This window comes from Xenopus laevis, chromosome 2L (assembly GCF_017654675.1).
Source record: "Xenopus laevis strain J_2021 chromosome 2L, Xenopus_laevis_v10.1, whole genome shotgun sequence".
Lineage (NCBI taxonomy): Eukaryota > Metazoa > Chordata > Amphibia > Anura > Pipidae > Xenopus > Xenopus laevis.
Window position 1 is genome coordinate 179681674 of NC_054373.1, and position 27963 is coordinate 179709636.

Consider the following 27963-nt stretch of genomic DNA (forward strand, 5'->3'; position numbering starts at 1 on the left):
CCCAGCACCCATACACAGTGGCACCACCCAGCACCCACACACTGTCACCACCCAGCACCCACACACTGTGGCACCACCCAGCACCCACACACTGTGGCACCATCCAGCACCCACACACTGTGGCACCATCCAGCACCCACACACTGTGGCACCATCCAGCACCCACACACTGTGGCACTACCTATAATATATGTGACCAAGGGAAACACCACCCACATGGGAAGATTCCCATCCCTGATACTCACTAAGGGCACACTAGGATGGGCTTTAGCAAACATTTTTCAAAATCCACTCCCATCGCTGTGCATATGTTCCCTTTAAAGGGTAAGTGTCACTTGTTGTGTTGTGGATAAAGCAGATTAGGGATGTGGCTTATTCGGGAGAAGCCTATTTAAATATTATTGTGATTTAAACATCAGAATGTCACATGCAGTACCACATTTCACCTGTTTCTGTTTCATAGGCTTCAATAGAGCAGCGCCCCCAATATGGATTACATGCAGACCACATTTTATGGCAGAGATAGTTTTGTCAGAAAAATAGGCACATTTACCCTTTAAAGCGCATGGCATGTTTTATCACACAGTAACTTTTGTTAGTAGCAATTTCTAGTATGGGCGTCTGTCCCAGAGGTTGATGGGAAACTGTTGATGTTCCCCCCCTTCCCCAGCAGCTTGGTCCTAGGGGGATAATAGGACATGTAGTTCTGCACCAAGTGATATCCTTAAGCCTGCCCCAGTCTCATGGGTTGTGCTACAGATACATTCATTCCTTGTGGTGTTGTGGGGTCCTAAAACAGTAAATAGATTTTGTTGTGGGAGCCAGTGACTTGTAAATGGGCATAAACCCTATGGGCAACACAACAACCTGGAGACTCCATGAAATAATCAGCATTTCTGTTGTTTACAGCACTGAAGTCTAGCGAGGCCTTAGTAGTAGTGTGGGGTATGGGGTAGAGCTCCTGCCGTGGCATTTACTGAATCACCGGCTGTTTATTTGTACCTTATAGGTGACATTGGGAAGATGGAAGATACACGGGGGAGGGAAATTTGGCTACTTGGGCTCAGTTCTTGGCTACTTCCCATTGAGGTTGAATTGAATCTTTTTTCCCGGCAGTTCCAAGAGGAGCAGAGGAGACGGGATTTGGAGGAGAGGAGGAGGTTCCCGCTGGAGCAGCGGCTGAAGGAGCACATTGTGGGCCAGGAGAGTGCAATCACTACAGTAGCAGCCGGTAGGTCAGAGACATTTAAAGGACATGTAAAGCCTACATTTTCCTACATGTATATAAGTTGGGCATATCTTTCCCACCCAAGCTACATCATTTGTACTGCATATACCTCCTCCATTTTCCAGCGCCAGCACATTTTCCTAAAACAGCAGCTTTCACCCGCCGGCCATTTTCCCTCTGACATCATCAGTAACATTGAGACATGTGTGCTGAAAAGTTCATGCAATGCAGAATGCAGGTTACACAGGCACAAAATATTTTGATAAAAAGTTCTGCTGGGGTTGAGCAGTGTAATGGTTAAACTGAGCTCAGGAGAGGTGGTTAGGCGAAAAATAGGATCAGACAGCTAGAGTTTCTATGGGAACCAGCAATGCTATCTCTTCATTGGCTGTTAGACTGGAGGGTGTGTTTAGTAATCTGAGCTGAGAAGAATTGAGCATGCTCAGTAGCCAACAGCCAAAGTAAATTACTGAGGGAGGGGACAGTGTGGGTTAGTGGAAGGGAAGGAATTCTAAGCAATTAAGGGGATGCTGTAGCCTTGCTGTTAACCTTTTAACCAGAGTAGCAGTTTTCTAAAGATTTCAAAGAGGCTGTTCACTGATTACATTCTTGTGGAGGGGGGTTTACATGTCCTTTAAAGGGGAAGTAATGCCTTGCATGACAATTTTCACACAGGGCTGCAGAGAAACTGACCATTTGCATTAAGGGAAACTTTTACACATTGTCAGAAGTGCAAGATAATATTGATAGCTTTATAACGTGTAGTACTGCTTCTGTCCAGTGTTGGTGAGAGACACATTTGCAAAGTGAAACACGGTGAGAAAAGTACAAAAAAGGCTGCGTTTCAGAGGGCACTAAGGGGTGCAATCTTGCTCCTGGTATCAGCTTGTGTTCCCCAATACTCCTATCCTTTACCTCTGGTATCAGTTCTAATTACAAGTTAATAATGATGATCTCTGCTCAGGGCAGAACTGCTGATTGGTAGCTGTGCAACAGGACAGCAGGGGCAGCAAGAACTTGCACATTATCATATAGCCGATGTGTGGGTTTATGTTCTATTGTCTCCTTATCACAACAATGTAGCCTTTTCTTTGGAAAGAATAGAGTTGTGGTCTGGGCAACGAGTGTTCCCATGAGATTTATTTACACATACAGCCTGCTGCACCCACACACGTGACACATGTTCCTATGCACACAAATAATACTTTCCTACAGTACATTAATAAATGTGTGCAGTATAATATATCATCCAATTCCTCTGGCCCATGCGAGTCTCTGCACCCTCTCTATCTAATATACTGCTGGAAAGAAGATTAATGCTCAGACAGCCGACACGTAATACAAGGAATATTGCTGAGAGGGATTTGACAATAAGCTGTTGTATGTTATTGTGGTGCCTCTGTATTGTATATAGACTATTGCATCCCTCTGTACTGTGTATAGACTACCGAGTGCCTCTGGACTGTGTATAGACTACTGGGTGTCTCTGTACTGTGTATAGACTACTGGGTGTCTCTGTACTGTGTATAGACTACTGGGCATCTATGTACTGTGTATAGACTACTGGGCATCTATGTTCTGTGTATAGACTACTGGGTGTCTCTGTACTGTGTATCGACTACTGGGTGTCTCTGTACTGTGTATCGACTACTGGGTGTCTCTGTACTGTGTATAGACTACTGGGTGTCTCTGTACTGTGTATAGACTACTGGGTGTCTCTGTACTGTGTATAGACTACTGGGCATCTATGTACTGTGTATAGACTACTGGGCATCTATGTTCTGTGTATAGACTACTGGGTGTCTCTGTACTGTGTATCGACTACTGGGTGTCTCTGTACTGTGTATCGACTACTGGGTGTCTCTGTACTGTGTATAGACTACTGGGTGTCTCTGTACTGTGTATAGACTACTGGGCATCTCTGTACTGTGTATAGACTACTGGGCATCTCTGTACTGTGTATAGATTACTGGGCATCTCTGTACTGTGTATAGATTACTGGGCATCTCTGTGCTGTGTATAGACTTCTGGGCCCCTCTGTACTGTGTATAGACTACTGGGCCCCTCTGTACTGTGTATAGACTACTGTGCCCCTCTGTACTGTGTATAGACTACTGGGCCCCTCTGTACTGTGTAAAGACTACTGGGTGTCTCTGTACTTTGTATAGACTACTGGGTGTCTCTGTACTGTGTATAGACTACTGGGCCCCTCTGTACTGTGTATCGACTACTGGGCCCCTTCTGTACTGTGTATAAACTACTGGGTGTCTCTGTACTGTGTATAGACTACTGGACCCCTCTGTACTGTGTATAGACTACTGGGTGTCTCTGGACTGTGTATAGACTACTGGGCCCCTCTGTACTGTGTATAGACTACTGGGCCCCTCTGTACTGTGTATCGACTACTGGGCCCCTTCTGTACTGTGTATAAACTACTGGGTGTCTCTGTACTGTGTATAGACTACTGGACCCCTCTGTACTGTGTATAGACTACTGGGTGTCTCTGTACTGTGTATAGACTACTGGGTGTCTCTGTACTGTGTAAAGACTACTGGGTGTCTCTGTGCTGTGTATAGATTACTGGGCGTCTCTGTACTGTGTATAGACTACTGGTTGTCTCTGTACTGTGTATAGACTACTGGGTGTCTCTGTACTGTGTATAGACTACTGGGTGTCTCTGTACTGTGTATAGACTACTGGGCATCTCTGTACTGTGTATAGACTACTGTGTGTCTCTGTACTGTGTATAGACTACTGGGCCCCTCTGTACTGTGTATAGACTACTGGGCCCCTCTGTACTGTGTATAGACTACTGGGCCCCTCTGTACTGTGTATAGACTACTGGGCCCCTCTGTACTGTGTATAGACTACTGGGTGTCTCTGTACTGTGTATAGACTACTGGGCCCCTCTGTACTGTGTATAGACTACTGGGCCCCTCTGTACTGTGTATAGACTACTGGGTGTCTCTCTACTGTGTATAGACTACTGGGTGTCTCTGTACTGTGTATCGACTACTGGGTGTCTCTGTACTGTGTATAGACTACTTGGTGTCTCTGTGCTGTGTATAGATTACTGGGCGTCTCTGTACTGTGTATAGACTACTGGGCCCCTCTGTACTGTGTATAGACTACTGGGTGCCTCTGTACTGTGTATAGACTACTGGGTGCCTCTGTACTGTGTATAGACTACTGGCTGTCTCTGTACTGTGTATAGACTACTGGCTGTCTCTGTACTGTGTATAGACTACTGGCTGTCTCTGTACTGTGTATAGACTACTGGGTGTCTCTGTACTGTGTATAGACTACTGGGTGTCTCTGTACTGTGTATAGACTACTGGCTGTCTCTGTAATGTGTATAGACTACTGGACCCCTCTGTACTGTTTATAGACTACTGGGTGTCTCTGTACTGTGTATAGACTACTGGACCCCTCTGTACTGTGTATAGACTACTGGGTGTCTCTGTACTGTGTATAGACTACTGGGTGTCTCTGTACTGTGTATAGACTACTGGGTGTCTCTGTACTGTGTATAGATTGTATATAGTGGGTGTATAGTTGAATGGGCGGGTGCAGCTGGTGTACAGGTTGGTGAGTACAGCAGAGGATTATGGGATATTTCAGTGCCAGTGTTAGAGCCCAGAGGAGCGAGAGCCCCGGTGCAGAACAGGCCTGCAGGCCCCTCCCCAGCTAATTGATGACAGTTGATGAATAGTGAGTGTCAGTGGGTGACACAGGGGTGTCTCTGCACATTACAGCTGCTCTCTCTATTGGTTTCCTGATTGAATTATGGGAAACGCTCCCTCTCAGCCCCGGGCTGTCTCTTCTCTCAGCAGATTGGAGCTGTCACTGCTGCTTCTGCCTCTGTCTCTGTTAAGTGAAAGGGAAGTTTCTCATTAGTTGCTCTGATACTGGAACCCCCCCCCCCCGTATTCCTGACATTGGACAAGGGGCAGCTATGGGCATTAATTAGGACTAAATACCCAGGGTGGGGCAATTAACCCTGTTGCCCATAGTAATGGATAATACTCCACTCCTTCCCATCATCCCCTGGGCTTCGCATACAAATGAGCAGAGTCTCCTTCCTAAAAATGCTTCTCATGTGGCTGAACTAAACCTCAGGGTCAGTAGGGGGGGAGCCAGGGGGCAGGATGCCTTCAGATTGTTTAACTGTCAGGTGACAGGTTGAGACCTCCCCAGTAAGGGATCCATTTCCACTTTCCTGTTTAGTACATAACAGTGTGACATCTGCACCCACCCAACCGACTGCAACTTCAGCCTCAACAGCAGATGGGACCCCCCCCCCACCATAAACATGAACTCTCCCAGGTACAGGAACAACCACACACCTCCTTCCTTTCTCCTTCAAAAGCAATTGCCTTTAATTCCCTGCACCCCCAGAACAACACCCTGTAGCACTGAACCCCTGCCTTTAATTCCCTGCACCCACAGAACAACACCCTGAACCCCTGCCTTTAATTCTCTGCACCCCCAGAACAACACCCTGTACCCCTGCCTTTAATTCTCTGCACCCACAGAACAACACCCTGTACCCCTGCCTTTAATTCCCTGTACCCCAGAACAATGCTCTGTAACACTGTACCCCTGCCTTTAATTCCCTGCACCTCCAGAACAACACTCTGTAACACTGTACCCCTGCCTTTAATTCCCTGCACCTCCAGAACAACACCATGTAACACTGTACCCCTGCCTTTAATTCCCTGCACCCCAAGAACAACACACTGTACCCCTGCCTTTAATTCCCTGCAACCCCAGAACAACTCTGTATCACTGTACCCTTGCCTTTTATTCCCTGCACCCCCAGAACAACACCCTGTAATACTGTACCCCTGCCTTTAATTCCCTGCACCCCCAGAACACCCCGTACCCCTGCCTTTAATTCCCTGCACCCCCAGAACAACATCCTGTACCCCTGCCTTTAATTCCCTGCACACCCAGAACAACACTCTGTAACACTGTACCTGCCTTTATTCCCTGCACCCCCCAGAAACAATACTCTGTAACACTGGAACCCCTTTGCTTTAATTTCCTGCACCCCCAGAACAGCACCCTGTAACACCTGGTACCCTTGCCTTAATTCCTGCACCCAGCAACAAACACTCCTGTCCCTGCTTTAATTCCTGCACCGCCCAGAACACTCCTGTACCTGCCTTAATCCCTGCACACAGAACAACGCTTCTGTAACACTGTCCCCTGCCTTTAATTCCCTTGCACCCAGAACTAATACTCTGTACTGACCCTGCCTTTAATTCCCTGCTCCTAACAACTCTGTATGGGCGTATTATTCGACCCCAAAAACAACCCCTGTAAGCACAGCTTTAATTCCTGCATGCACCCCAGAACACCTCTGTACCCTTGCTTTAATTCCTGCAGACCCCCAGAACACACATGCCTGTACCCTGCTTTAATTCACTGCACACCAACAACACTCTGTAAACTGTACCTCCTGCTTTAAATTCCATGCACCCAGAACAACACACCTGTAGCACTGTACCCTGGCTTTAATTCCTGAACCCCCAGAACAACCTCTTAACCCTGCCGTTTTAATTCGCCTGGGGGGGGGGGCCCAACCCCAGAACAACACCCTGTACCTGCCATCTTATGTCCCTGCAACCCCCAGAACACACTCTGGTACCCTGCCTTTAATTCCCTGCACCCCAAAAACAACACTCTGTACCCCTGCCTTTAATTCCTGCACCCCCAGGTAAATCCTGTACCCTGCTTTAATTCCCTACCCCCCAGAACAACCTGTACCCTGCCTTTATATCCCTCCCTGCACCCCCAGAACAACTCTGTATCACTGTACCCTTGCCTTTAATTCCCTGAACCCCAAGAACAACACCCTGTACCCCTGCCTTTAATTCCCTGCACCCCCGGAACAACACTCTGTAACACTGTACCCCTGCCTTTAATTCCCTGCACCCCCAGAACAACACCATGTAACACTGTACCCCTGCCTTTAATTCCATGCACCCCAGAACAACACCATGTAACACTGTACCCCTGCCTTTAATTCCCTGCACCCCCAGAACACCCTGTACCCCTGCCTTTAATTCTCTGCACCCCCAGAACAACACCCTGTACCCCTGCCTTTAATTCCCTGCACCCCCAGAACAACACCGTGTACCCCTGCCTTTAATTCCCTGCCCCCCCAGAACAACACCCTGTAACACTGTACCCCTGCCTTTAATTCCCTGCACCCCCCAGAACAACACTCTGTACCCCTGCTTTTAATTCTCTGCACCCCCAGAACAACATCCTGTACCCCTGCCTTTAATTCCCTGCACCCCCATAACAACACCCTGTACCCCTGCCTTTAATTCCCTGCACCACCAGAACAACACTCTGTAACACTGTACCCCTGCCTTTAATTCCCTGTACCCCCAGAACAACACCCTGTAGCACTGTACCCCTACCTGTCATTCCCTGCAACTCCAGAACAACACCCTGTACCCCTGCCTTTAATTCCCTGCACCCCCAGAACAACTCTGTATCACTGTACCCTTGCCTTTAATTCCCTCCACCCCAAGAATAACACCCTGTACCCCTGCTTTTAATTTCCTGCACCCCCGGAACAACACTCTGTAACACTGTACCCCTGCCTTTAATTCCCTGCACCCAAAGAATACCCTGTACCCCGGCCTTTAATTCCCTGCTCCCCCAGAACAACACTCTGTAACACTGTATCCCTGCCTTTAATTCCCTGCACCCCAAGAACAACACGCTGTAACACTGTACCCCTGCCTTTAATTCCATGCACCCCCAGAACAACACCATGTAACACTGTACCCCTGCCTGTAATTCCCTGCACCCCCAGAACAACTCTGTATCAATGTACCCTTGCCTTTAATTCCCTGAACCCCAAGAACAACACCCTGTACCCCTGCCTTTAATTCCCTGCACCCCCAGAACAACACTCTGTAACACTGTACCCCTGCCTTTAATTCCATGCACCCCCAGAACAACACCCTGTAACACTGTACCCCTGCCTTTAATTCCCTGCACCCCCAGAACAACACCATGTAACACTGTACCTCTGTACTTTATCCTTATCCTTTAAATTAATGAACAACACTGTTACACTGTATCCTTGTACATTAAGTACAGGAAGTTTAGACAGTATGTGGATTAATTAAGGTAGAGACAAATGAAATCAAAGTAGAGACAGTCACACGAGTACCAGGGAATACACTCCCCGTACAAAGGAAGCAGAGACAGTCACACGAGTACCAGGAAATACACTTCCTCCATGCAAAGGATGTAGAGACGGTCACATAAGTAGCAGGAAATACACTCTGCTGTGCAAAGAAAGTAGAAACAATCACATGAGTACCAGGAAATACACTCCCCCATGCAAAGGAAGTAGAGACAGTCACATGAGTACCAGGAAATACACTCCCCTGTGTAAAGGAAGTAGAGACAGTCACATAAGTAGCAGGAAATACACTCTCCTGTGCAAAGAAAGTAGAAACAATCACATGAGTACCAGGAAATACACTCACCCATGCAAAGGAAGTAGAGATAGTCACATGAGTACCAGGAATACACTCCCCCATGCAAAGGAAGTAGAGACAGTCACACGAGTACCCGGAAATACACTTCCTCCATGCAAAGGAAGTAGAGACAGTCAGGAAATACACTTCCCTGTGCAAAGGAAGTAGAGACAGTCACATAAGTAGCAGGAAATACACTCTCATGTGCAAAGAAAGTAAAAAAAATCACACGAGTACCAGAAAATACACTCCCCCGTGCAAAGGAAGTAGAGACAAACACATGAGTACCAGGAAATACACTTCCACATGCAAAGGAAGTAGAGACAGTCACATAAGTAGCAGGAAATACACTTCCCCTTACAAAGGAAATAGAGACAGTCACATGAGTACCAGGAAATACACTCTCCTGTGCAAAGAAAGTAGAAACAATCACACAAGTAACACAGAATACACCCCCTTTGTGCAAAGGAAGTAGAGACAGTCGCATGAGTACCAGGAAATACACTCCCCCGTGCAAAGGAAGTAGAGACAGTCACATGAGTACCAGGAAATACACTCCCCCTGTGCAAAGGAGGTAGAGACAGTCACATAAGTAGCAGGAAAAACACTCTCCTGTGCAAAGAAAGTAGAAACAATCACACGAGTACCAGAAAATACACTCCCCCGTGCAAAGGAAGTAGAGACAAACACACGAGTACCAGGAAATACACTTCCACATGCAAAGGAAGTAGAGACAGTCACATGAGTACCAATAAATACACTCCCCGGTGCAAAGGAAGAAGAGACCGTCACATGAGTACCAGGAAATACACTCTCCTGTGCAAAGAAAGTAGAAACAATCACACAAGTACCAGAAAATACACTCCCCCGTGCAAAGGAAGTAGAGACAGTCACACGAGTACCAGGAAATACACTTCCCCGTGCAAAGGAAGTAGAGACAGTCACATAAGTAGCAGGAAATACACTCTCCTGTGCAAAGAAAGTAAAAACAATCACACGAGTACCAGAAAATACACTCCCCGTGCAAAGGAATTAGAGACAAACACATGAGTACCAGGAAATACACTTCCACATGCAAAGGAAGTAGAGACAGTCACATAAGTAGCAGGAAATACACTTCCCCTTACAAAGGAAATAGAGACAGTCACACGAGTTCCAGGAAATACACTCCCCCATGCAAAGGAAATAGAGACAGTCACATGAGTACCAGGAAATACACTCTCCTGTGCAAAGAAAGTAGAAACAATTACACAAGTAACACGGAATACACCCCCTTTGTGCAAAGGAAGTAGAGACAGTCGCATGAGTACCAGGAAATACACTCCCCCGTGCAAAGGAAGTAGAGACAAACACACGAGTACCAGGAAATAAACTTCCACATGCAAAGGAAGTAGAGACAGTCACATGAGTACCAAGAAATACACTCCCCCGTGCAAAGGAAGTAGAGACCGTCACATGAGTACCAGGAAATACACTCTCCTGTGCAAAGAAAGTAGAAACAATCACACAAGTACCAGAAAATACACTTCCCCATGCAAAGGAAGTATAGACAGAAATCCATAATTTTCCAGATTTAAAATAAAACCCACAGTAATGAGGCTGCTTAGTGACACCAGTTAGAAAGAGAAATGATTGGGGATATGCCTTTAATTGCAGTGGCTTCTGGAAACACAGAGTAGCTGAGTGGCCCCATAGGGCCAGTAGTCCAGGTGGCATCTCTGTGCCACATTTCCAGCCTGAAATAAATAGAGTTGATAAAGGAGCAGTAATTCCCCTCACAATGTGTAGGAAAGCAATTTCAGCGGCACAAGGTCTGATAACTGCAGAGCTATTGATTTGTGTAAAACAATACAGAGAATTTATCCGCTCAATAGAATCTGCTCGGCCCCCAGGGCCCCCCATATACATCTGAACCTTTGTCTGTCCCCAAAATAAACCAGCGCACAGTGGGAAAAGGAAGGAAAAGGACATTGAGTTTGAGGTCACAATGAGAAGTGCAGTTGTATCTCTCACAAAAACTGCAACAAACCGACTATAACGTGGTAACCGTGGCAACAAAAACTGACTTAAGAAGTCTGGGCAAGCACCTCGGAAAAGGCCCTGGATTGAGTCTGTACCCCTGTGGGGGCCCCATGAACTCTTGGGGAATCTGCTGAACCCCATGGCAGGCCGTTCCAAAGGATCAGACAATGGGAGGATCCAAATCAAAGCATATGCAAATTAGGGTTTGGATTCGGTTCGGTATTCGGCCAAATCTTTTGTGAAGGATTCAGGGGTTTGACCGAATCCAAAATAGTGGATTTGGTGCATCCCTATACATATCATGCCAGTTAATGTTTCAAGATGGAAAATTTATATTGGGCGACTTTGATGGCAAAAGGCTAATACTGATAGAGGTAGAATTATGTTGTGTCTGTGTGTGTGTCTGATGATTCCACTGTTAAACGGTTAGTTACCTTCACTAAGTTATCTTTCTTTCAGAAGGGAGAGAGATCATACTGGCACATAGAGTAGTTGCACTGGCACATAGAGTAGTTGCACTGGCACATAGACTAGTTGCACTGGCACATAGACTAGTTGCACTGGCACATAGACTAGTTGCACTGGCACATAGACTAGTTGCACTGGCACATAGAGCAATTGCACTGGCACATAGACTAGTTGCACTGGCACAGAGAAGCTGCACTGGCACAGAGAAGCTGCACTGGCACAGAGAAGCTGCACTGGCACATAGACTAGTAGCACTGGCACATAGAGCAGTTGCACTGGCACATAGACTAGTTGCACTGGCACATAGACTAGTTGCACTGGCACATAGAGCAGTTGCACTGGCACATAGAGCAGTTGCACTGGCACATAGACTAGTTGCACTGGCACATAGAGCAGTTGCACTGGCACATAGAGCAGTTGCACTGGCACATAGAGCAGTTGCACTGGCACATAGACTAGTTGCACTGGCACATAGAGCAGTTGCACTGGCACATAGACTAGTTGCACTGGCACATAGACTAGTTGCACTGGCACATAGACTAGTTGCACTGGCACATAGACTAGTTGCACTGGCACATAGACTAGTTGCACTGGCACATAGACTAGTTGCACTGGCACATAGACTAGTTGCACTGGCACATAGACTAGTTGCACTGGCACATAGACTAGTTGCACTGGCACATAGAGCAGTTGCACTGGCACATAGAGCAGTTGCACTGGCACATAGAGCAGTTGCACTGGCACATAGAGCAGTTGCACTGGCACATAGAGCAGTTGCATTGGCACATAGAGCAGTTGCACTGGCACATAGACTAGTTGCACTGGCACATAGAGTAGCTGCACTGGCACATAGAGTAGCTGCACTGGCACATAGAGTAGCTGCACTGGCACATAGAGTAGCTGCACTGGCACATAGAGTAGCTGCACTGGCACATAGAGCAGTTGCACTGGCACATAGACTAGTTGCACTGGCACATAGACTAGTTGCACTGGCACATAGACTAGTTGCACTGGCACATAGAGCAGTTGCACTGGCACATAGAGCAGTTGCACTGGCACATAGAGTATTTGCACTGGCACATAGACTAGTTAAACTTACTAACCTTGTAGTGAAACAGACCCCTAGTTCTCATGCCCCCCAGTACAGTAAGGGAACCCTCTCCTTTCAAGGTCACCGTAACCTTGACACCCCAGATCTGCAGTAAGTCAAGCAGCCGACAGAGCCCCCCTAAATCTCTGCTAACAAGCGTCTCGCCGTGACCCCAGAGGCCCCCCCCACGCCCTCGGCTCTGTGTCCGTCTCCCATCTCCCTGGCAACGCTGAGTGCAGATCCAGGAAGGGTGGATGTGAGCCGGCCTGTGGGTTCCATGATAACCTGATTAGCCCCCCCGGGCTCTGGCTACTAATCCACTTATAGCCCGTGTAATGGCAGCGAGACTGTGAGTGAGAGCAGAGCAGTGAGACATTGTGTATACTTAGTGATAATTGCAGCTGCCTCTATGACATTGATTTATATCTCCTCTCTCTTCTCTCCATATGTCCTCATGTGTCGGGGGGCAGCCATCCGCAGGAAGGAGAACGGCTGGTATGATGAAGAGCACCCCCTCGTCTTCCTCTTCCTCGGATCCTCTGGCATAGGTGATGCACCTGGCGGCTTTGGGGGGGACACTAAAGTTACTGATTTAGTAATAAGTGACATCACTCACTCCCCCCTCACTGATCTACCGGTGATGTCACGGTAGCAGTATGACATCATTACAAATACTGTCAATGACACGATACATAGTAAATAATATGAGGATATTTTATAGTTCATATCAAATGCCATTGATTACAACAAGGGGTACGTTACACACAAATTACAGTGAGTCATGTGACAGGAATGACATAACTAAGCACCGTTTATAAAGATACTCATGGCCCTTGTGTATTATATATCTTTCTATATTTACCCCACCACTGTGTCCTTATTCTGATATGGCCAAATGCTTAGTGATTAGCCCAACTCAATCTTAGCTCTTCAGTCCTGCTTTGGGTCCCTAGATGTTTCTGAACTACAACTCACACATTCTACAATATATAATCAAGGGTTAGAACTTGCTGGGAGTTGTAGTCCAGCAACATGTGGAGAGCCAAGATAGGCAATTCCTCTGTGACTCCCTATTTCCAAATACATAATATACACAATATACACAATATACACAATATACACAATATACACAATATACACAATACACACAATATACACAATGTACATAATATACAGAATACAGTATAAACAATATACACAATAGAATATACATAACATACACAATATACATAATATATATAACATACATGATATAATATACACAATATGCACATTATACACAATATTCATAATATACATGATATCATATACATAATATACACAATATACACAAAATACACAAAATACACAATTTAATATACATAATATACACAATATACATAATACGTACAATATACACAATATGATATACATAATATACACAATATCCACAATATCCACAATATACACAATATACACGATATACATAATATACATAATATACACAATATACACAATATACACAATATACACAATATACACAATATACACGATATACACAATATACACGATTTACACAATTTACACAATATACATAATATACATAACATACATAACATACACGATATAATATACATACTATACACTGTACACAATATGCACAATATACATAATATACATAATATACATCATATAATATACACAATATACACAATATATACAATTTAATATACATAATATACACACTACGCACAATAACCAAAATACACAATATGCACAATATACATAATATACATGATATAATATACATAATATACATAACATACATGATATACATGATATATAATATACACAATATACACTATATACATAATAGGTACAGGGACCTCATTGTCCTCACTTGTCACTTATGTCCAACATTTTCCAGGCCATTGGCCAGTCGTCCCCATTTTCACCTGCTTGGGAGTCAAATTATTATTATTATTATACTGATATGAGGAGGACATAGCATAGGGCTTACAGGGGCAGTATAGTGAGATGAGGGGGGTATGGTGGATGTAGCACCTGTGGGGGGCAGTGTAGAGATCAAAGGGTCACTAATGTGTCTCCATGTTGTGTGTCTGTGTGTGTGAAGGTAAAACAGAACTGGCCAAGCAGACGGCGCGGTACCTGCACAAGGATGTTAAAAAGGTGAGTGTCCTGTTTGTACATTTGGGGCAGTTTTAGTGCAGAGCTGCTATTTACTCTACACTCACCTCCTGTTGTCAGAGGGGTCACAGGAGAGGAAATGTCACCAATTAAAGTACAAATGATATACAGGTATGGGACCTGTTATCCAGAATGCTCGGGACCTGGGGTTTTCCGGATAACGGATCTTTCTGTAATTTGGGTCTTCATGTCTTAAGTCTACTAGAAATTCATTTAAACATTAAATAAACCCAATAGGCTGGTTTTGCCTCCAATAAGGATTAATTATATCTTAGTTGGGATCAAGTACAAGCTACTGTTTTATTATTACAGAGAAAAAGGAATTCTTTTTGAAAAATTTGGATTATTTGGATAAAACGGAGTCTATGGGAGACAGCCTTTCCGTAATTCGGAGCTTTCTGGATATCGGGTTTCTGGATAAGGGATCCTATACCTGTATATCACTATATTGTGCCATTATTCATATATTTAGCATGTACAGTAGGGATAGCCTGCAACTCCCCAAAGCTGACCTGATTCTGTCTCGCTCCCTTCTAGGGTTTTATCCGCATGGATATGTCGGAGTTTCAGGAAAAGCACGAGGTAAGTCGGGGTGCAGTCCCCCCGTGTGTGTCTCTCACTGCACAGATAAAGGGGAAGTTACCCAAATGTTTCTTACAGTCACATGACAGAGAGTCACTCACAGCAGCCAATCAGGATCAGTCTAAAACAAGCCTGCCATTGGCTGATGACTGGCTCGGAGGCCACAGATCTGGCAGGTTTGAAAATCTCCCTGGTCCATTTATTTTGCCCCCTCCCAAAGGACCGGCATGGGCTTCTATTGTGACCCAATCATTGGTCCAACCAATCAGCATCTTAATGTGAATCCCCTTCAGTCTAAGCAACTTGCCTCATTGGTCATTATTGTTCTATTTGCTGGAATTGAAACTGCTGCCTGGTTGCTATGGTCAGTGACCTTGGCAACCAAATACATTTTAATTGTAACAGCAATGTTCACTCTTAAGTTAATATCTGATCATGTGACTTATTATGAACAATAATGGGCACCCTGTGCTGCTAAACTGATGCTCCAGTGATTGGGAGGGAACAAAAACAGGACCGGCACATGGAAGTACTTGCACAGGGATATTCTACTCTTTGTCTGATAAATCCCAGAGGAGATCCACGTGCCAGTGCTCCAGTGTGCCAGTCCTGTTTTTGTATGGACTTATTATAAACAGCAGCCAATCAGAATCATTATACTCAATGCATCGGCCTCGCTGGCGGTTGCTATGGGTTACAGGAGTGGGTATCAGATGTGGGCCTCCCTCACTTCCTGCTTGTTTATCAGGTCTCCAAGTTCATTGGTTCCCCCCCGGGATATGTGGGGCATGAAGAGGGGGGTCAGCTGACCAAGAAGCTAAAGCAGTGCCCCAATGCCGTGGTTCTGTTTGATGAAGTGGACAAAGCCCACCCGGACGTACTGACCATCATGTTACAGCTCTTTGATGAGGTATGGCCCCGCCTTCATCATACAGCCACACTTATATCCACTCTCTTGTGTGGCCTCTTTTATTTTTATCCACTCTCTTATGTGGCCTTATTTAAAGGGGAAGTATATTTATTTGTCCCCTTGCTGATGAAATGAGTGGAAGTGGCAACTGTATCGTAGTTGGAGTGTTTGGTCTGCTGGTGGCGCTGTTCTATTATTTTCTAAGGAAGGAAAATGTCAGAAGCCATAACTTGCGAGTCTGGAGTCTACCAGGATTGGCTCTTACTTTAATTAGGTGGGCGGCTCTTACAATATATGTTTTCTCTTAAAGGGATACTGTCATGAGGAAAAAAAAATTCAAAAAGCATCAGTTAATAGTGCTGCTCCAGCAGACTTCTGCACTGAAATCTGTTTCTCAAAAGAGCAAACAGGTTTTTTTTATATTTAATTTTGAAATCTGACATGGGGCTAGACATATTGTCAGTTTCCCAGCTGCCCCCAGTCATGTGATTTGTGCTCTGATAAACTTCAGTCACTCTTTACTGCTGTACTGCAAGTTGGGGTAATATAACCACGGATGCACCAAATCCATGGTTCGGTTTTGGATTTGGGCAGGATTCAACCTTTTTCAGCAGGATTCGGCCGAATTCTTGTGCCTGGCCAAACCGAATCTTAATTTGCATATGTAAATTATGGGCCTGTAGGAAATCACGTCACAAAAGAATAATTCTTTCCACTTTTTCCTTTCCCGCCCCTAATTTGCATTAACAAAAGTGTAAGTTCCCCTTTAACCCTTTGAGTGCTGTAGATTGTATATCCAGTGGTTGTGACATTGCAGAACTAGAGAACTACACCGTGTCCTTTATTGTAAAAGGGGCTGATGGGCATTAACCCTAAATTGTTTCCAGTTACAGATAATGACCCCTCTGTGCAATATGGCAGCCGAGTGAGTGAGTGTGAGTGGAGAGTGTGAGTGGAGGGCAGACAGTGTCACTATTCTCGTGCCTGAGCCAGAGAGAGCAGCACAATATGAGTTTTCCCTATCGCTCCTCAGGGGCCACTCTGGCCCCCTCTCCCCCCCGCCTGTAATAAAACTTTATTCCTTTCTCCTGCCCCCCCCCCTCCTTCCCAGGATTAATAAAATCACGCGTCGTGCATAGATCATCTCACAGCGCCAAATGTGAAATCAATTTCTACTCGACAGGACAATAAACGCCGCTCCCCCGGCCCCCACGAAATATTCCTTCCTGCGCCTCCCAATCTGTCACCCCCCCCCGCCTGGGGACCCGCCTCCTCTATCAGATTATTTTTATCCACTGCCGCAACTCCTTGCAGCCCTCACCTTATTTTGGGACTCACTTTTCTATTAACCCTTAGTCACCTGAATCCTAAACTTATGGCTCTTCTTAAATGTTTCCAGTTGTTTAATGAGTCTATTGTATCCGCCAGTACAACTGTACAGTGAGTACAGTAATTTCAGTAAGTACAGTAACAACAGCGAGTACAGTAAGTTCAGTAAGTACAGTAACAACAGCGAGTACAGTAAGTTCAGTAAGTACAGTAACAACAGCGAGTACAGTAAGTTCAGTAAGTACAGTAACAACAGCGAGTACAGTAAGTTCAGTAAGTACAGTAACAGCGAGTACAGTAAGTTCAGTGAGTACAGTAAATTCACTGAGTACAGTAACAACAGCGAGTACAGTAAGAACAGCAAGTACAGTAAGTACAATAATTACAGTAACAGCGAGTACAGTAAGTTCAGTGAGTACAGTAAGGTCAGCAAGTACAGTAAGTACATTTACAGCGAGTACAGTAAGTACAATAACAGCGAGTACAGAAGGTACAATAACAGCGAGTACAGTAAGTTCAAGAAGTACAAAGAGTACAGTAAGTAGCTGTGGGTTTCCCACTAGGGCCGACTGACCGATGGCAAAGGAAAGACCATCGAGTGTACAGATGCCATCTTTATCATGACGTGTAACGCTGGGAGTGAGGAGATAGCGCAGCATTCCCTGCAACTCCGTCACGAGGCCCACGACATGAACAACAAGAGACTGGCACAGAACCTGGGTAAGAACCTGAGCTGGTACTGCCCAACCACCAGTCTGACCTCCAGCTGTCGCAAAGACCCCTAGTACTGTCCCACAGACCCATAGTAATGACCCATATTACTGACCCACAGATCCATATTACTGACCCACAGACCCATAGTAATGACCCATATTACTGACCCACAGACCCATATTACTGACCCACAATACCCATAGTACTGACCCCACATACCCATTGTACTGTCCCACAGACCCATAGTACTGTCCCACAGACCCATAGTTACTGACACACAGACCCATAGTACTGAATCACATACCCATACTAATGACCCACAACACATACTACTGACCCACAGACCCATAGTGTACTACGACCGAACAGAGCCGCGATAGTCGACTTGACGCAACAGCCCCATAGTAATCTGATTCAGCAGCCCATAGTACTGTGCCACAGACCCTTAGATACTGTCCACAGACCCATCGTACTGGTCCCACCAGCACGCATAAGTAACTGCCCAGGGCCAGAAACCCATAGAACTGTGCCACCATAAGCTCATGACACTGACCCACAGACCCTTAGTACTGCTACACAGGACCCATAGTACCTGTCCCACAGACCCATAGTACTGTCCCCACAGAATCCATAGCTACTGTCCCACAGACCCAATTTCTGTCCTCACAGACCCATAGTTCTGTTCCCCCAGACCCATAGTACTTGTCCTCGACAGAACCCCATGAGTGTGTCCCACACATGACCCATAGTACATGACCACGTATACTCATAGTAACTGTGACCTCAAGCCGACCGACATAGTACTGGGTCTCGCCTACGACGACCGCATAGTACTGTTCCCACAGACCCAATAGTACTGTGCCAACAGACCCATAGTGTGTCCGTCACGGACAGATCCCATAGACTGACCCAATAAGCTCATAGTACGTGACAAGCACAGACCCATAGTCGAGACAGCACAGCACCCATAGTACTGGATCACATACCCATACTATGAGTACCGTCGTCACATACACCATACTACTTGGGCCAACACAGAACCACTAGACTTTGGAACCCACAGACCCATAGTACTGACGAAGCAGACCGCAAGTACTGTCCTCAGCAGATACCCTCAGTAACTGTCCACAAGACCCTTAGTACTGGTCCCACAGCCCATAGTACTTGGTCCCACGAAGACCATAGTAATGGTCCCAAGCATACCATTACTACAGATCCTCACAAGCACCCTCTAGTACCGGGCCGCTCAGCACAGACCCATGAGTAACTGTCGGCCACAGACCATGTAACTGTCCCCCAGACCCTTAGTACACTGGCCCACAGCACCCATAGTACTGTACCACAGACCCATATGTACTGTCCCACAGACCCATCAGTCCTGTCCCAACAGACCGCATACGTACTTGTCCCACATAACCCATGGACTTGGGAACCCACAGACCTTAGTACTGCCCCACAGACCCATAGTACTGTTCACACGAACCAGTAGATACTGTCCCAGCAGAGCCTCATAGTACTTCCCACAGAACGCGCCATAGTAACTGGTCCACAGACCCATAGACTGTCCCCAGACCCCATAGTACTTGTCCCACAGACCCATAAGATACTGTCCCAGCAGAACCCATAGTGTGTCCACAGACCAAGGTACTGGACCACAACTCATGTACTGTCCCAAGACCCAGTAGTACTGTCCCCAGCAGACCCATAAGACGTACTGAACCAGCAGGACCACAAGTACTGTCCCACCAGACCCATAGTTGTCACAGACCAATAAGTATGACCCACATACTCATAGTGATGACACACAGACCCATGTATGACGACACAGACCCATAGTACGTGAATCACATTAACCCATGACTAATGACCACATACACATACTACTGACCCAACAGACCCATATGTACTGACCCACAGACCATAGTACTCGGAACGAACAGACCTAGTAACTGTCTCTACAGACCCATAGTACTAGGTCCCACAGACCCTTAGTATGTCCACAGACCACTAGTAACTGTCCCATACACGACCCATAGTACTTGTCCCACAGACCCATAAGATATGTCCCACATACCCATGACTTTCTGACCCACAGCGCCTAGTATTGCCTGCCACAGACCCATAGTCTGGTCCCAATCAGAGCACCATAGTACTGGTCCCACAGACCCTAGTATGCGTCCCACAGACCCGAGTAGTATGTCCCACAGTCATAGTACTGTCCCACAGGAGCCCATAGTACTGTTCCACACCCATACTACTGACCCACGAGACCCTTAGTACTGCCCCACAGACCCCATAGTATGTCCCACCAGACCCATATTTGTCTGGTCCCACAGACCCATAGATGTCCGCACAAGACCCCATAGTGACTGTCACGCCACAGACCCATAATACTGTCCACAGAGCCAATAAGTACGTGTCCCACAGACCCATAGTACTGTCGCCACATACGCCATCACTGTCGCCCCCACATACCATCGATACAGGGCCCACGACCCATAGTACTAGTCCCACAGAACCCCAACCATATTTTGCTGTCCCCAGAATCCACATAGTAACTCGTCCCACAGACCCATAGTTTCTTGTCCCAACAGACCCTAGTGTGTCCGCAACAGACCCATAGTACCTGCCCCACATACTCATAGTACTGACACCATTTATTATTTCATGTAGTGGCGCAGAACCTCGAGTCTGGCAGGTGGAATATTTGTGTCCTATGGGGCATATTAAGCTATTAGCCAGTGTTTCTGGGATCAGAGACTATAAGAAGAACCAGTGACTATAATCATTGTGCATGGGAGCTCCCGACTCAGTAGTATCACGCCCTCCCCCCGTAATCCTGATAGACCCATCCCTGTACATCCTGATGGTACTTCATCCCGTATCCTGATAGTACCCCACCTATTAATACTAGTAAGTACCCAACAACCCGTAATCTGATAGTGACCCATCGCCGTAATCCTGATAGTACCCATCCCATAATCCCTAACTAGTACCCATCCATAATCCTGATAGTACCAATCCCATAAAAATTATAGTAAACAGTTGACACGCTCGTATCCTGATAGTACCCATACGCCGTAATCCTGATAGTACCCATCACCGTTAATCCTGATAGATAACTGTCCACAGACCCATAGTACTGTCTGCCACAGACCCATAGTGTGTCCCACCAGATCCCGAAGTTACTGACCACATGACTCATAAGTACTGACACGCAGACCCATAGTACTGACACACAGGACCTATAGTACTGATCACATACCAATTACCTAATGACTCACATACACATACTACTGACTGCTCACAGACCATATGTATGACACAGACCCATAGTACTCTGACGAACAGACCCCATAGACTGTCTCACAGACCCATAGTACTGGTCCACAGACCCTTAGTACTTCCCCACAACGACCATAAGTAACTGTCCCACAGACCCATAAGTACTGGTAACCAACCAGACCCAAGTGTGTCCCACCCGACCCATAGTAACTAGACCCACATAACTCATAGTACTGACCCACTGACCAGCCATAGCTGTACCACAGACCCAGTATACTGTCGCCACAGAACCCATTCGAGTACTCGTCCCACAGACGCCATAGTAGCTGTCCCACACGACCCAATAGTACTGTCCCCACAGACCCAAGTACTGGTCCCATACCCAGTACTACTGTCCCAGCATACCCATAGTACTGGCCACAGACCCAATAGTATGTCCCACAGACCCATATTTTCTGTCCACAGACCATAGTTACCTGTCCCACAGACCCATATTTCTGTCCCACAGACCCATAGTGTGTCCCACAGACCCATAGTACTGACCCACATACTCATAGTACTGACCCACCGAACCATTATACTGGACCCACAGAAACCCATAGTAGCTGTACCCACAGACGCCCTATACTTTCCCCAGAAACCCATAGTACCATGGGACCCACATCATCATAGTTACTGTCCCACAGACCCATAGTACCTGTCCCAAGACCCATGTACTGTCCACAGACGCCATAGTACTGTCCCACCAGAGCCCTAGTACTGTCCCACAGGACCCATGTACTGGCAACAGAAACCCATAGAGTACTGACCCACAATACCCATAGTACTGACCCCCACAGAGCCCATATACTTGACCCCACAGACCCATGAGTACTGTCTCCACAGTCCCATAGTACTGTCCATAAGACCCGTAGTAATTGTTCCCACAGCCCAGTGAGTACTGTCCGAGCGAACGCCATAAGTAGAGAGACTACCACAGACTCCATAGTACTGAACCACAGCAGAACCCATAGTAACTGTCCCACAGACCCTATAGTCACTGTCCCCATCAGACCCTAGGTACTGTCCCACAGATGCATACAAAACTGGAGCGGTTGTTTCTTCTGCAGATGACAATGACGGCGAGTGAGAAGATCACTATTTCCAAGCAATTCAAAGAAAATGTCATCCGACCCATATTAAAGGTACGAACAAAACTCTTACTCCTTGATATTACTGCTTATGGGCGAGTATCCTTTACATGCAGGACTAGTAGGTGAGTGGGTCAGTACCAGTAAGAAGCATATTACACAGAGCTGGCACACTGGGATACTGTATGTGTTGGTGCCATGGACTCCAGTAAGTGTCAGCTCATTGGCGAGGTCGCTGTGTTTGTGCCGGGGGTACTGGACGGATCCCAGAGCTCATGTGACTCGAGACCTAAATCTGATTTGGCACAAGAATCTCTGTATCCGCAATTAATTCAGTTTCCTGATGGAGAGCTCCCTGCTTAATGGACCCGGCAGAGCAGCCAATTAATGGGCATTTCATAGGCACCAATTGATTTGCCTTGTGCAACCGGCACCAACATTTATTTTCATTTAGTGGCCAGAACCTCTGAGTCTGAGGTGGATATTTGTGTCCTATGGGGCACTTATTAGCCTATTAGCCCAGTGTTCTGGATACAGAGACTATAGAAGAACCAGTGAAACTCATAATGTATTGTGACCATGAGGGAGCCTCGGAACCTCATAGAACCGCGCACCCCGGTAATCCTGCATCAGTACCCATCCTGTAATCCTGATGGGTACACCCATGGCCCGTAATCCGGGATAGACCCATGCCCATAATACTGGTAAGGGACCGTGCACCCCGTAATCACGCTATAGTACCTTTCATGCCCGTAATCCTGATAGTAAACACATTGCTCCATAAATCCCCATGGTAACCATCGCCATCAGAGTCCTGATAGTACCCAATCCCATAGAAAATTATAGCTGAACCGTCAGCCCTGGTAAATCCTGATAGAGTCCATCATGAAACCCGTATCCTGATAGCTATAAGCCCCATCCCCGTAAATCCTGAATAGTATCCATCCCGTAATCCTGGAGTAGTATCCATTCCTTAATCCCTGATAGTGACCAGTTGCATGCCGCCATCATTACTAGATTAGTACCCGCATCGCGTAAATCATGATAGTAACAATCCCGTAATGTCCTGATAGTGACCGTGCATATCCTAGTATCCTCGATGTACCTGTCGCATCTCTCCCAGTAATCCCGTGATAGTATACAGTCATACCCGTAATCCTGGAATGGTACCTGAGAGTGGTCAGTTCCTCAGTATATCAACGTAAAAAGTTACAGCAGCATCATCCCTGAAGTAGCATAATGCGATGCATAGTCCGCACATTGAACACCGAATCTGATAGTATCCATGCACCGTATAGTACGCCATCCCAGGTATCCTGGTAGTTCACGTACCAGTCCGCGTCTATCCCTGATAGGTACCTGCAGCAATAACCGCATTCCCCGAGTAATACTGATAGTACCCACATTATCCCGGGTAACTCTAGATAGTAACTCAATACCCGTAAGATCCTTGATAGTAACCCATCCCGTATCTGAAGTAACCCATACCAGAAAAGTCGTGGAGCCCAAATATACTAGAGTAGTCACCGGCCATCAAGCGTAATCCTGATAGGAACTGCAATCGCCAGGTAATCCTGAAGTACCCATCCCGTAGATCCTGATAGAGGTCCGTCATCCAAATATACTAAAAGTACCGCTATCATCTAATCCTGATAGTAGCCCCATCCCGTAATCCCATGATAGTACGCATCCCGTAAATCCTGGTAGTACACACAATAGAATACAATGATATGACATCCGACCCGTAAATCCGAAGTCACCCCAGTAATCCCTGATAGGAATCATCCCTGTAATCCTGATAGTACCGCATCCTGTAATCCTGAAGTTACCTCCAAAAAGTACCCATCATCTAATCCTGATAGTACCCATGCCCGTATAATCCTGATAGTACGCATCCCAGTAATCCTGATAGTACCCATCCCGTATATACTGGCATAGTTACCCCATCCCGTAATCCTGAATAGGTAACTCATGCCCGGTAGTCCTGATAGTACCTCATCCCCGTGATATCCTGGATAGTAAACCATCCCGTAATCCTGAAAGTACCCATCCCATAATACTGATAGTACCCATCCCGTAATCCTGATAGTACTCATCCCGTAATCCTGATAGTACCCATCCCGTAATCCTGATAGTACCCATTCCCGTAATCCTGATAGTACTCATCCGGTAATCCTGATATATACGGACATATGAGCTGGTCCTTGCCCTTATATCTCTCGCTGAGCAGGAGGCAGTGCATTCCCAGTGCAAGTGGATTGTTCCCATAATTCCCATTGAGTAAATCCAGACCTGCCCTGCGTGAGGGGTAATTAGGTTTGGAGGCATCTGGCTAGTGATGTCATCTCCCCTGGGAGTGGCTCTGAGGAGTCCAGAGTGGCCCCTGATATAATTAGAGCCCAGTGATAAAGGGAAGATGCGGGGGCTCTGGTAAGAGCAAACTGATTCTGTGGGTAGGGCTCCTATTCAGTCAATGTGCCTGTGGGTGATATTACCCATGATCCTCAGCGGACCCGACTGAATGGGACCCCAACCTGTGTCCCTCCCACTATTGTTCAACTAAAACTACCAAAGGAACCAGCTGGGGCCCCGCAGGTTGAATGTATTTTATACAACTCCCTGGCTGTCATCTGCAACTCCCAGCACCCTCCTCACCCCTGTGTCCCGTCTCCACAGGCTCATTTCAGAAGAGACGAATTCCTTGGCCGGATCAATGAAATAGTCTACTTTCTGCCCTTCTGCCGCTCGGAGCTCTCGCAGTTGGTCAGGAAAGAGCTGAACTCCTGGGCCAAAAAGGTAACAGATCTGCCCCCCACCCCATGGGAAACATGTAGTACCCCCCCTGTTGCTAGGGTCAGTATCCCCAACAACCAGAAAGCAGCTGTTTATTTGTTCAGATTGTCCTCATTCCTTATCTGTTCATTCAGGCAAATGGTTGCTAGGATCAGTGTCCTCAGCAACAAGACAGAAGATGTTACAGTTAAATGAATGGCTCCTTTGCCCTGGGCGTTGGGTTTTGGCACCAGCAGTTCCCCCTGTTGCCCAGAAACATCTGCCCCTGTCTGATACCCAGTGACTTTCCCTGTACAGCGTGAGACAGACAGACAGACGCGTGGCCCAGTATAAAGGTTATTGTTTGGCTCCTGGGTGGCTCAGGCCTGTAAATAGGACTAATGAGTTAATTGGGAAGACAAGTGGTAATTACTGGGGCACTGATCATTATTCAGCAGAACAGGATTCTGGGAGAGACAGCCGGGGCCCGAAGAATGGGCCCTTGTACTCAGTGCCCAGGAAGTAACAGACACAACATTGAGTTGGGCAGCAGCAGCCTGTAATTGGAAGGGCAGCCATAATTAGGGCACTTAACCCCGAGAGTCCCTGTGTGTGGTCCGTATTCCCCTGATGGGGCCCTTAGGGGACCCTCGGCACATTTCATGTAATAATATGGCCAAACAGTACGGCCCCCCTCTGCTTATATGGGATCAGGAATGGCGGGTTCGATGCCAGGCTCTCAGTGACTGATGGTGCCCACCTTATAGGCCTTTCCCTTTGGGGCCCGAGTATTTATACATAGGGCCACACTTCTTGCTCCCATTCCCTGGGATTTGTTTTTCCCCATACACTGCCGCTTCCAACTCTCCTCCTCGTTATCGTTACCAACAGAATAAGTGAAAGACAGTGAATGATTTTCTTCTGCTGATCTTCAGACTGGAATTTGATGTGGTTGCTAGGGAGACACTGGCCGTAGCAACCAGAAATATGTTTGGATGGCTGAAAGAGGAATGGGAGAAAATCTAATAGATAAGAAGCTCTAGCTGCATAATCAGTCTGCTTTATGGTTCCCTAGGTCACATAGCCTAGCAACCAGAGGGTAATTCCTGCTGATGTACTGCCCCAGGGGTGGTAATTGCTGGATATTTACCCCTCACTATAACAATCTGTGTATTTGTGTCCAGGCCAAACAGAGACACAGTATCAACCTGATGTGGGACCGGGAAGTGATTGATGTACTGGCAGATGGCTACAACATCCACTACGGGGCCCGATCCATCAAACATGAGGTACCACAGGGGTCTTGTTATATTCATTCCCCAAATGCCCTTACAGTAAAGAACCCCTTCCTATGCTGATGGTGAGATCTCCTTTCCTCCCCACCAATGAATCACTCATTCCCCCTCTCTTGGTAGGGAATCCCATAACCTAACTGTCCTTACAGTAAAGAACCCCTTCCTATGCTGATGGTGAAATCTCCTTTCCTCCCCACCAATAAATCACTCATTCCCTCTCTCTTGGTAGGGAATCCCATAACCTGACTGCCCTTACAGTAAAGAACCCCTTCCTATGCTGATGGAGAAATCTCCTTTCCTCCCCACCAATGAATCACTCATTCCCCCTCTCTTGGTAGGGAATCCCATAACCTGACTGCCCTTACAGTAAAGAACCCCTTCCTATGCTGATGGGAGACGTTATATTTCCCTGTATCTCGTGCAGGTGGAGAGGCGGGTGGTGAACCAACTGGCGGCTGCATATGAACAGGACCTACTGCCACATGGCTGTACACTAAGGATAACGGTGGAGGATTCCGACAGGCGCCTGATGAAGGACAAGGATGGGAATGTGGAGGGGGAAGAGAGGAAAGGGACTCGGATACGACTGGAGTTAGTGGAACAGGGGAAGACGGGCCGGAGGCTGGACATCCAGGAGCCCCTCACTCCAGAAGACTTGTCCTTCTCCTGAGCACTGGGGGTATAATATGACTTTATAAGGACTTTATAAGTCCAATACTGGGGCAACATAAGGGCAGAAATAAACATGGACTTTGTGACAAGTGAACTGACTTATAGGTTTATATCCTGGTTGAACCAACCATCAACCTGCCGGCCCAATATGGAGGTGCTGATCAGTACTGATACATTGGACTCCCCAAATACTTTCCCTACTGCTCCTGAGCTGGGGTGCACAACCAATCAGCAGGTGGAATGGGACACTGGCAGTTTTTATTGTCTAGCTATGATACATCACCCTAGCAACCAGTCTGGAGTAGAGTAGAGATCTGCTTCCCTGTGTATAAAGCAGTGTATTGTGTGTATTCACCTACTCCCAGTGCCCCCTCTGTACTCTGATCCAATGCTCGGCCAATTGCAACGCATCCTGCTGGGAGTTGTAGATTCCACAGTAAAAGCTCATTTATAGCTTCAGTTTCCACATTCATTGCCGTTGGGGCACATTATATGAACAAACCAGCAGCACATTCCACGAGTCACGATGGAGCTGCTTGTTGCAGGGGATGTTGGGAGTTGCAGTCGCACAAATGAGGTACAGCCTTTTGTCCATGAGGCTCACACTCCAGTGAGGGCCCCTGTACAAACAACACGGGGCCCCTGGGCCAGAGCAAATAAATGCGGCAGCTCCTCCTCCCCACAAACAATAAAGAGCAGCTTGTGACAAGAGCAATTCAATTATCTGCTGCCCCTCATAGGGGAGGGGGGTAATTAGATTAGAGCAAA

General features: G+C 46.6%; 1 protein-coding gene across 1 annotated transcript in view; it reads left to right on the forward strand.

The window, feature by feature from the left end:
• The window catches only part of clpb.L (caseinolytic mitochondrial matrix peptidase chaperone subunit B L homeolog), a 50990-nt gene extending 23342 nt beyond the window's left edge, over positions 1-27648 (forward strand). The window contains exons 7-16 of the mRNA XM_041582738.1: positions 1117-1231; positions 12790-12867; positions 14433-14488; positions 15044-15088; positions 15837-15998; positions 17891-18063; positions 22453-22510; positions 25133-25252; positions 26413-26517; positions 26948-27648. Coding sequence (XP_041438672.1) covers positions 1117-1231; positions 12790-12867; positions 14433-14488; positions 15044-15088; positions 15837-15998; positions 17891-18063; positions 22453-22510; positions 25133-25252; positions 26413-26517; positions 26948-27193 — 1158 coding nt within the window. The 3' untranslated portion in view covers positions 27194-27648. The remainder of the gene's footprint in view (positions 1-1116; positions 1232-12789; positions 12868-14432; positions 14489-15043; positions 15089-15836; positions 15999-17890; positions 18064-22452; positions 22511-25132; positions 25253-26412; positions 26518-26947) is intronic.
• Positions 27649-27963: the final 315 nt, after the last annotated feature.